General features: G+C 44.7%; 1 protein-coding gene across 1 annotated transcript in view; it reads right to left on the bottom strand.

Annotated features, from left to right (window-relative positions):
• LOXHD1 (lipoxygenase homology PLAT domains 1) overlaps positions 1-11,959 on the bottom strand; it is a gene marked incomplete at its 3' end in the record, with an annotated part of 173,043 nt that overhangs the window by 15,480 nt on the left and 145,604 nt on the right. Inside the window, exons 33-35 of the mRNA XM_083351181.1 lie at positions 9,310-9,495; positions 8,606-8,733; positions 1,221-1,338 (exon numbers count right to left, since the gene is read on the bottom strand). Of these exons, the coding sequence (XP_083207307.1) occupies positions 1,221-1,338; positions 8,606-8,733; positions 9,310-9,495 (432 nt within the window). The remainder of the gene's footprint in view (positions 1-1,220; positions 1,339-8,605; positions 8,734-9,309; positions 9,496-11,959) is intronic.

Raw genomic sequence — 11,959 nt, 5'->3', positions numbered from 1 at the left:
TGACTCCCTCTTCTTTGTGGTAGCCCCTGAGATATTGGCACACTGCTATCATGTAATAATAATAATAATAATAATAATAATAATAATAATAATAATAATAATAATAATAATAATAATAATAATAATAATATAAACGTGTAACAGTGATACCCATTGTCATCGGGCCACTGGGAACTATGTCCAAAAACTTTGCAAAACACATCAAGAAACTGCAGCTTCCTGCAATAACTCCAGCAACGCTACAAAAAACTGCGCTACTCGGAACATCTTACATTTTAAGGAGATACCTGGTTGTTACCTAGGATGCTGGCAGCAACCCGTGTCAACCATTAATGCCAGTCAATTTGAGCGTTCAGTTGACTGTGTTTCATGTTTTATGAATAAAAGTTATATAATAATAATAATAATAATAATAATAATAATAATAATAATAATAATAATAATAATAATAATAATAATAATAAAAGTTGAAAGGGACCTTGGAGGTCTTCTAGTCCAACCCCCTGCTTAGGCAGGAAACCCTATACCATTTCAGACAAAAAGCTGTCCAGTCTCTTATTAAAAAAGGAAGGAAGGAAGGAAGGAAGGAAGGAAGGAAGGAAGGAAGGAAGGAAGGAAGGAAGGAAGGAAGGAAGAAGGAGAAATAGGGAGAGAGTGAGGAAGGAAGGAGAAGGAGAAATAGGGATGGTGTGAGGAAGAAAGGAAGGAAGAAAGGAAAGAAGGGAGGGAGGGAGGGAGGGAGGGAGAGGAGAGGAGAGGAGAGGAGAGGAAGAGGAGGAGGAGGAGGAGGAGGAGGAGGAGGAGGAGGAGGAGGAAGGGGGAGAATTGAAGGACTGTGGGGTCCTTGGTGTTCGCTGAGGTTAAGGGTTTCCTTGTAGATGTTTCATTACCCAACTAGGTAACATCCTCAGGGCTAGAAGCGAGTGTGGTTTGTAGAGAGGGAGGGGGGAGGGAGGGAGGGAGGAAGGGAAGGAGGAGGAGTGTGGGGTCCTTGGTGTTCTCTGAGGTTGGTGGTTTTTCTTGCAGATGTTTCATTATCAAACAAAGTGACATCATCAGTGCTAGAAGGGAGGGGGGGTTGTGGAGTAAGAGGAGGAGGAGTACTACTACGGGCTCCTTGGTATTCTCTGAGATGGGTGTGGGGGTTTTTTTCCAGATATTTTATTACCCAATAGGTAACACCATCAGTGCTAGAAGAGTTTAAACCACGGATATGCTACCTGTTCCAGAAACCAATCAGGGCGGCATCCTTTGCCGTCTGTCCTTATTCGCATCTTCTTGAGTGGTGCAATATCTGGAATTTCCATGATAAAAGTATCCTTTTGGCCAATTTCAAATCTGGAAGAGAAGACACGTTTGTTCAGAATTTTTAGTGCCTGGCTTGTCATCTGACAGGACATCAACTGGATGCTTTTAAGGTGCCCAAATTCCTCAGATACAGCCTGGCCATATTGGAGAAAGTCAGAGTGCAACACTTGCCTGTTGTTCCCCCAAAAGATTAAAAAGTGTGCACATCTTTCCCATTTTTTCTACGTCCATTAATTTCCACGGCTGCCTTTTTAAGAAATGTAGCATCTGGCCAAATCAGACAGAACTCCTGAAATCTAAGTGAGGTTAGGCTTGGTTAGCACTTCCAGGGGAGATGATCAGGGCATCCTTAATTTGGTAGGATGGGAAGTCCACCCCCATCTCTGCAGGCAATGGGAAATCAGTTCTGTAGGCTTGCCCAAAACCACATAGGCAGTTCCCTGAGGTCACCAGAAATAATAGAATAGAATAGAATAGAATAGAATAGAATAGAATAGAATAGAATAGAATAGAATAGAATAGAATAGAATAGAATAGAATAGAATAGAATAGAATAGAATAGAATAGAATAGAATAGAATAGAATAGAATAGAATAGAATAGAAAATATGGAATGGAATGGAATGGAATGGAATGGAATGGAATGGAGTGGAGTGAAGTGGAATAGAATAGAATAGAATAGAATAGAATAGAATAGAATAGAATAGAATAGAATAGAATAGAATAGAGTTGGAAGGGACCTTGGAGGTCTTCTAGTCCAACCCTCTGCTCGAGTAGGAGACCCAATAATACCATCTCAGACAAGTGACTGTCTAGCCTCTTCTTAAAAATCTCCAGTGATGGAGCACCCACGATTTCTGGTGGCAAGCTGTTCCACTGGTTAATTGTCCTCACTGTCTTGAAGTTTCTCCTTAATTCCAGGTTGCTTCTCTCTTTGGTCAGTTTCCAACCATTGTTTCTCATCCTGCCCTTGAAGACAGGCCTTCTCTGTTGTGGCCCCTGCCTTATGGAATAGCCTCCCTTCACAGATGAGAACAGCCCCACCCTGTTGGCCTTTTGCAAGACTTTCAAAACTTGGCTGTGTATGCAGCTTGGAGTGTGTTAAGGGCCCTGTTACTTGGCTTTACTATTAGCTGCTTAAAGTCTTCGAGTGACAAGCGTAATGTCATGGTTCCGATAGATGAAACCCATCAAGAGAAGTTCAAGGCAAAAATTCTTCCTGAAAGAACATTTTATTTAGGAAACAAAGTGTCCGCACTGCATAGTTGAACCCGAAAACTAAATTCCCTTCCCTCGGATACAAAGTCACAAAGTGCAATTCCCAACCCCCGGTAAGCTGTTATAATGACATTCTCCAATTAGCCTAAAACGCGGGTTTCCTCCACAACTCCTCAGCCCGCCAAAACGTCATCAGCTCATCCTTGGGTTCCCACAGAGCAGCGTTATTATTATTATTATTATTATGGCTAGCTGAGCTTAAGCTTTCATCCCATCCACACACCCTCCCTTCTGCATCTAATTTCTAAACAGGAGAAAAAGCATGTTAAAAGCAAAGCGGGAATGGCTGCAATTTCCATTGGTTGTCAGAGCGGGGAACATCCAAGATTCGCAGCGTTGACACTTTCGTTTAACGACTGTTCCAAGTTACAAGGACACTGACAAAAAGGTGACTTATGATCGTGTTTCACACTAATGACTGCAGCTGCATTCCCCATGGTCACATGATCAGAATTGGGCTGCTTGATGACCGACTCCTATTTATGATGGTTTGCAGTGTCCCCGGGGGGGTCACGCGATCCTCTTTTGCAAAGTTCTGACAAGCAAAGTCCGTGGGGGAAGCCAGATCACTTAACAACCTATGTTATTCACTTGATAAATGTAGGAAGACAGGTCACCTAATGGGGGCCAAACCCACTTAACAACTACCTCAGAAAGAGACATTTGGGACTGAACTGTGGTCATAAGCCGAGAACTACGCGAGTATATATTTTACAGATGTTCTTACCATTTTACCATTTTAAGTGTCCTATCATTTTGGAATTGTAAACCACCCGGAGATGCTTAGTTGAGTTGGGCGGCTGCAGAAATTGAATAAATAGATAAATACTCAGCAGGCTTTTGTGGCTACGGTGGGACTGGAACTCCCTGTCTCCTGGTTTCTAGACTGGTACCCTGACCACTAGGTCAAAGGTCAACAATCTTTCTCGGTTGACGGACTGGAGGGAAAGGGAGGGGGAAGCATTTTATGTGCGCACGCATGCACTCACCCACACAAAGATGGGGCCACCAGCACACGCAACGCAAACAGGACAGTGGTCGCCCCATCCTGTTTTTTGCCGTGCGGTGCCCCTTTTTTACACCACACGGCGCCCCACTTGCATAGCGGTGGTGGCGCTGGCACAAGTGGGGGTGAGTGCGCCCACACAAAACATTGTGGTCTAGCACAAGGGGTCCCCAACCTGTGGTCCGTGGCCCACTGTCCTGGTGGCCATGTCCTACTGGCCACCGGGCTGCAAAATAGGCTGACCAGTGGATCCAATTGAGATCTGCGTATGTGGGACTGATTGGGGTAGATTGCAGGGGTGACGCCGAAATATACTTTTATCGTATTTTATCTACATCCTTAAATTATCGTTGTTGTTGTTGTTAGTTGCGAAGTTGTGTCCAACCCATCGCGACCCCATGGACAACGTTCCTCTAGGCCTTCCTGTCCTCTACCATCTTCTGGAGTCCATTTAAGCTCACGCCTACTACTTCAGTGACTCCATCCAGCCACCTCATTCTCCGTCGTCCCCTTCTTCTCTTGCCCTCAACCTTTCCCAGCATGAGGCTCTTCTCCAGTGAGTCCTTCCTTCTCATTAGGTGGCCAAAGTATTTGAGTTTCCACTTCAGGATCTGGCCTTCTAAAGAGCAGTCAGGGTTGACTTCCTCTAGGACTGACCGGTTTGATCGCCTTGCAGTCCAAGGGACTCGCAGGAGTCTTCTCCAGCACCATAGTTCAAAGGCCTCGATTCTTTGGCGCTCGGCCTTTCTTATGGTCCAACTTTCACTGCCATACATTGCAACTGGGAAGACCATAGCCTTGACTATACGCACTTATAGTATTCTATCCCAATTTTACTTCAGACTGCATTTTATCCCAATCTAGTTTTCTTTGATTCCAGTTTCATTTTAAATTGTGTTTTGTCTAATTCCGTTTTAAATTGCTTTTATCAAATTTAGTAATAATTTGCTTCTGGAACCTTGCACTTTGATATGGCCCAAGGGCTAATCAATAAATCAATCAATAAAATCAATCTGCATATGTGGGACTGATTGGGGTAGGTTGCAGGGGCGACGCCGAAATATACTTTTATCGTTATTTTGTCTACATCTTAAATTACTGTATTCCATCCCAATTTCACTTCACAGACTGTATTTTATCCCAATCTCGTTTTAGTTCATTCCAGTTTCATTTTAAAGCGTGTTTTATCTAATTCCATTTTAAATTGCTCTTATCAAATTTTAGCAACAATTTGTTTCTGGAACTTTGCGCTTTGACGTGGTCCAAGGGCTAGTCAATCGATCGATCGATCGATCAAATCAATAAATAACATTCCAGGGCTGACCAATTGGTGCACACATGTGCGGGCACTGGTCAGCCTATTCTGCGGCCCGGTGGCCAGCAGGTCACGGCCTGGTAGCGGGACGCGGACCGCAAGGTTGGGGACCCCCACCGCTAGACCACGGTTGGCTGAAAATGTTGCTGATCCCAACAATAGGAGCCAGAAGGGATCCGCCAGAAGTGAGTTTCGTTTGTACAATTATTTATCTCCACTTTGCGCTAGGAGGCTATTCACCAGAGCCCGTTGTGCTCAAAGTCATGAACTGGATAGCCAGAGAGGTTAAGTTTAACGCACCCCAGAACATCAATCTGAAGGAAAGTCTAATAAAAGAGAAAGGAAGAGAGGGGGCAAAAAAACAGATTAATGGTCTGTCCTCCAGACGGTTAGTTCCCCTGGGTGTTTTGCCTTTGTGTCCGCTTATCAATATTTGTGTTGCCGGAGCTGTTTCCTGGCTAATGCTGATTTAAATTAAATGGCCTTATTACCTGAGACAGTTTGAAAAAAGATGTTCTGGTCGAATACATATATCACCTAGCTGCACTATCACTTAAAGGGAAGGGAGATTTACTACCCCCTCCCCCACACTCTCTCTCATTCTTTGCTCCTAGTCTGAAGGTGAATAAACCAGGTTTTGCTACCTCAAGGATTCCCAAATGGCCAGCATATTTTGAGGGTGGGGGGGGGTTACATTTAGAGCCTCTGTGCCTTGGGCATTGGGGCAAGAGAGCCTTTTAATTTACTAGGGGCCACTCAATTCCCGCTTCATAAAAACTTATATTGTTAAAAAGAGGAATGCCTTTCTTTCCCTAAGGATCTGGCAAGGATCTTACTAAATCGGTGAAGTCAAAGGAAGCGTTGGCAGAACGTCCGATGACTTGCAGAGACGGAAGCAGCTTACGGAAACCAAGGATGCATACATATGGAAGTAGGACTTAATTTGCATAGGTTATGAAGATTGGTCGCCACTTTTAATGTTTTAAGTTTCAAGGCCCAATGTTTTCATGCTTTTAAACTTTTAATTGTTTTATGCTGTTATCTATGGCATGGTAATAATACACTAGGCCCATGGTGGCGAACCTATAGCACGGGTGCCACAGGTGGCACGCAGAGCCCTCTCTGTGGTCACACGCACCGTCGCCCCAGTCCTGGGCCTTCAGCTGGGTTTTATAAAACATTTTCACTTTAGGCCTCCGCCGCGGTGTGCAAAAGAAAAGGTTCAATCAATCAATTTCAACTTCTCGCAGGGAAAAAAAAGATCTCGCAAAGTTGGAATTGATTGATTGAACTTTTTAGTCCCACCCAGTCTGCTGTTACCACCACAGCCACGCCCACCCAACGGGCCATGCCCAGCCAATGGGCCACACCCACTCAATGGGCCACGTCCACCCGGCACCTGACGATATATAAGTGGGTTTTGGGTTGCAGTTTGGGCACTCGGTCTCTAAATGGTTCGCCATCCCTGGACTAGGCTAACCTATTATGAAAAGAAGGACTAAGGGCGACATGATAGCAGCAGTCACCCAATATCTCAGGGGCTGCCCCAAAGAAGAGGGAGTCAAGCTATTCTCCAAAGCGCCTGAAGGCAGGACAAGAAGCAACGGATGGAAATTAACCAAAAAGAGAAGCAACCTAGAACTAAGGAGGAATTAAGGGGTCCTTGGCACTCTCTGAGCTGGGTTGTTTTCTTGCAGACATTTCATTACCCAACTAAGTAACATCATCAGTGCTAGAAGGGAGTTGAAGGAGGAGGAGGAGGAGGAGGAGGAGGAGGAGGAGGAGGAGGAGAACTGTGGGGTCCCTGGTGCTCTCTACATTTGCTTGTTTTCTTGCAGACGTTTCATTACTCAAACTAGGTAACATCATCAGTGCACCAAGGAACCCTCATATCAGCCCTGAGCTACAAATGTTCTCCTTTATTAGTAAGGAGAAACTTCCTGACAGTGACAACAATTAACCAGTGGAACAACCTGCCTCCAGAAGCTGTGAATGCTCCAACACTGGAAGTCTTTAAGAAGTGACTGGACAGCCATTTGTCTGAAATGGTATGGGTGGTTGGACTAGAAGACCTCCAAGGTCCCTTCCAACACTGTTATTCTGTTGTAAGCCACCCAGAGTCCTTGATACGGAGATGGGTGCCGTATAAATGTAACGAGTAAATGAATAAATAAGGTCTAAAGCTGAGTTTGTTGCGCAATAGTCTTTATGCTCAGTTCGTGCAACCACTGTCTGTTTGTTTATTTAACTGATAATGCCACCCAAATCAGTTCAAGGTAACTTTGCATCTCTCCAGCACATGCAACCCACTAAGAAAAAATGCATTCAATTTTTTTGGTCACTTTTGTTATGCTTTGGTCAGTGGTGGGATTCAGCTGGTTCTCACCGCTTCGGCAGAACCGGTAGCCAGGGCTTTTTTTGTCATAGAACGCTCAGAACGGAGTTCCGGCACCGTTTTTGGATGGAACCTTGTAGGGTAGGCAAGGTGGATTGTATGACGTGTGTGAGTTCCGGCACCTTTTTTTTTTTTTTTACAAAAAAAGCACTGCCGTTAGCTAATTTTTTGTTGCCCAGGCCCAGAATGGACTTCCGGAAGCGGCATCCACACAGAGAACCAGCTGTTCACCTATTTGAATCCCACCCCTGGCTTTGGTGTTTGGGAGTTGGGGGGGCGTCACGCGATCCCCCTTTTGCGAACTTCTGATAGGCAAACTCAAGGAGGAAGCCAGATTCCCTTCACAACCATCTTGCTAACTTGACAACCGCAGTGATTCGTTTAAGAATTGTGGCAAGGAAGGTTGTAAAAAAAAAAATTGGGGGCACAACTCACTGATTCTATTGCTTTAACAACGGGAATTTTGGTCATTGAGAACGACCTGTATTCGTAGGGAAAGGAAACTTCTGAGAAATTGTATGGCAGGTTTTAGCACAACACGGGTAAATTTAATGTCGTCTTCCAGGCGTTGCTCCTGTCCAAATACCTTAGATGAGAGGTCCCACAACCTTTTGGGCACCAGGGACCACCGGTTCCGTGGAGAGAGGTTTTTCCACGGACCGGAGGGTGCGTGGTTTTGTGTGCTGCCTGCATCCCACGGATGGGGCTTGGCTTGTTTGTGCGGACCGGTTGCTGGCATGCTGTGGCCCAGTACCGGTCCACGCACCTGGGGGCTTGGGGACCCCTGGTTTACACAACGCACCGAGTCACAAGCTAGCCAAGCAGGCACCAAGTGTGATCTAATTCATGTTGTACGGAAGCTGCAACCGCTACACAGCCCTGGTTGACAAGCACATTCCTGTACAGAGTGCCTTCTAAGTAAACACACTCACAATTAAGGGTCCCCAAACTAGATGCAAAAGGTGGGTTGCGGGCGTTAGTGAAACTGCTGGAACCAGACAGATTTGATGTTCAGAGAGGCCCTAGATCAGCGGCCCCCGACCTTTGGGACACCAGGGACCGGTTCCGTGGAGAGAGGTTTTTCCACGGACCGGAGGGTGCGTGGTTTTGTGTGCTGCCTGCATCCCACGGATGGGGCTTGGCTTGTTTGTGCGGACCGGTTGCTGGCATGCTGTGGCCCAGTACCGGTCCACAGACTGGGGGGTTTGGGGACCCCTGCCTTAGATCAAGAGAGCCAGTTGGAAGAGGCCAAGCTATCTGGAGAGCGAGAGGGTGAGATAGGCTGCTAGTAAAGTGCCTGTTACCTGTTCCCATTTTTTTCCAGCTGAATCTCTTCGGAACAGCCACTGGATCCAAAGAATGTGAAAAAAATGCCAGTGTCCGTTCCAGCCTGTGAGAAGTCTCCAGTCTCCACCGTCGCTTCATAGAGAACCTGAAGAACATCGAAGTGCAAGGTTGCGGCCCCCCCCAAAAAAAGCCACCCAGGTTTTCATTCTTATTTATTACATTAAAAAAAAACTTCCACCCTTCCGAGGTTGGTAAAATGAGGACCCAGATTGTTGGGGGCAATATGTTGATTCTGCAAAATCCTTCCTTCCTTCCTTCCTTCCTTCCTTCCTTCCTTCCTTCCTTCCTTCCTTCCTTCCTCTCTCCCCCCCTCCCTCCCTCCCTCCTTCCTCCTTTGGTCTTGCTCCCTCCCTCCCTCCCTCCCTCCCTCCCTCCCTGAAGGCCCAGTAGTCAGAATGCAGTATTGCAGGCAAACTCTGCCCACAGCCTGGAGTTCGATCCTGACGGGCTCCGCCTTCCATCCTTCCAAGATCAGTAAAATGAGGACCCGGATTGTTGGGGGCAAATAGAGAGGGCTGTCAAAGCACTAAGGGGCAGTCTATAAGTTTGCCGTTGCTATTTCTACTTGTACGGTCACCCTAAAAGGGTTGTAAGTGAGGAGTACCTGCATGCAACATGTTCGCTTCAAATGAGAGTTGGAAGGTCTTGCAACAAGACTAACCTTTAGGCCAATATTGACGCAGTCGGCATCTAGGATGTTGAAGACGCGTGAGGTTAGACCGTCCCCCCTATCCTGGGCCAGCCAGCACTTGCAAACAAAAGTGTATATCACACCCTTAGTTGGCACCGTGACACTGAATTCATCCAAGAGCCAAGAGCTTTCTGGGGTAGCCCCATTGTGGCCAATCTAGGAGACAGGGGGAAAAAATCACCAAACTTGGCCATGACGAACCTAAGTGAGGTTCCTAAAGATCTAACAGGGAGGGATGAAAACTGGGGCTAAACGAAAAAAGTAAATAATTCTGTTATAGAAAGGCTCGAACACAGGGCCCCGTCCAACAAAACGAAATTCAATGCAGAGAAAAGTAAAGTTTTACACTTAGGCAAGAAAACCAAAAGAACGCATATAGATTGGGTGAAGCCAGGCTTAATAGCAGCAACTATGAAAGGGAACTTGGAGTCCCAGGGGAGAATCACTTAAATACGAGCCAGCACGGTGTGACAGCAGCCAAAAAAGCCAGTGCAATCCTAGGTAGCATTAAGGGAGGGATAGAGTCAAAATCACATGAAGTATTAGTATCACTTTATAAAGCCTTAGTAAGACCACACCTGGAATATTGCACCCGGTTTTAGTCACTACATTATAAAAATAGTTGTTGAGAGTGCAGAGAAGAGCAACAAAGATGTTTAGGGGCAATAGAATAGAATAGAATAGAATAGAATAGAATAGAATAGAATAGAATAGAATAGAATAGAATAGGATAGGATAGGATAGGATAGGATAGGATAGGATAGGATAGGATAGGATAGGATAGGATAGGATAGGAGAGGAGAGGAGAGGAGAGGAGAGGAGAGGAGAAGAGAAGAGAAGAGAAGAGAAGAGAAGAGAAGAGAAGAGAAGAGAAGAGAAGAGAAGAGAAGAGAAGAGAAGAGAAGAGAAGAGAAGAGAAGAGCTGGAAGGGACCTTGGAGGTCTTCTAGTCCAGCCTGCTGCTCAAGCAGGAGAACCTATACCATCTCAGACAAGTGACTGTTCAGTCTCTTCTTAAAAAATCCAGTGATGGAGCACCCACAATTTCTGGTGGCAAGCTGTTCCACTGGTTGATTGTCCTCACTATTGGGAAGTTTCTCCTTAATTCCAGGTTGCTTCTCTCTTTGGTCAGTTTCCAACCATTGTTTCTCGTCCTTCCCTCTGGTGCTTTGGAAAATAACGTGACCCCCTCCTCTTCTTTGTGGCAGCCCCCCAGATACTGGAACGCTGCTATCATGTCACCCCTGTTTCTTCTTTTCTTTAGACTAGCCAAACCCAAGTCCTGCAGCCATTCTTCGTATGAGTTAGTCTCCAGGCCATTGATCATCTTTGTTGCTCTTCTCTGAACGTTTTCCAAACTCTCAACATCTTTTTTGTAGAATGGTGACAAAACCTGGCTGCAGTATTCTAGGTGTGGCCTCAGTAGGGTTTTATAAAGCGGTACTAATACTTTGCATGATCTTGATTCTATGCCTCTGTTTATACAACCCAGGACTGTATTAGCTTTTTTTGGCTGCTGCTGCACACGGCTGGCTCATGGTCAAGGACATACGAAGAACGGTTGCAGGAATTTGGATGTCTAATTAATGACGAGAAGGACTAGGACGGACATAACAGCAGTGTTCCAATATATCAGGGGCTGCCCCAAAGAAGAGGGAGTCAAGCTATTCTACAAAGCACCTGAAGGCAGGAGAAGAAGCAACGGATGGAAACTCATCAAGGAGAGAAGCAAGCTAGAACTAAGGAGAAACTTCCTGACAGTGAGAACAATTAACCAGTGGAACAACCTGCCTCCAGAAGTTGTGAATGCTCCAACACTGGAAGTTCTTAAGAAGAGACTGGACAGCCCTTTGTCTGAAATGGTATAGGACACAGATACAGATATAGATAATATAGATATAGATATATAGATATAGACAGGGCTTTTTTCTCATAGAACACTCAGAATGGAGTTCCGGCACCTTTTTTGGATGGAACCTTGAAGAGTAGGCAAGGTGGGTTGTATGACATGTGTGAGTTCCAGCACCTTTTTCTTTTACAAAAAAAGCACTGGATATAGATGTAGACATAGACATAGACATAGACATAGACATAGACATAGACATAGACATAGACATATATAGATATAGACATAGACATAGACATAGACATAGACATAGACATATAGACATAGACATAGACATAGACATAGATATAGATATAGACATAGACATAGACATAGACATATAGATAAAGACATAGACATATAGATATAGACATAGATATAGATATAGACATAGACATAGACATAGACATAGATATAGATATAGACATAGACATAGACATAGACATATAGACATAGACATAGAGATATAGACATAGACATAGACATATAGATATAGATATAGACATAGACATAGACATAGACATATAGATATAGACATAGACATAGACATAAACATAGACATAGACATAGACATATAGATATAGATATAGACATAGACATAGACATAGACATAGAGATAGAGATAGACATAGACATATAGATATAGACATAGACATAGATATAGACATAGACATATAGACATAGAGATAGAGATAGACATAGACATATAGATATAGACATAGACATAGACATATAG

This window comes from Vipera ursinii, assembly GCF_947247035.1.
Source record: "Vipera ursinii genome assembly, chromosome: 2".
In the NCBI taxonomy this organism is placed as follows: domain Eukaryota; kingdom Metazoa; phylum Chordata; class Lepidosauria; order Squamata; family Viperidae; genus Vipera; species Vipera ursinii.
This window is presented reverse-complemented; position numbering and strand designations above follow the sequence as displayed.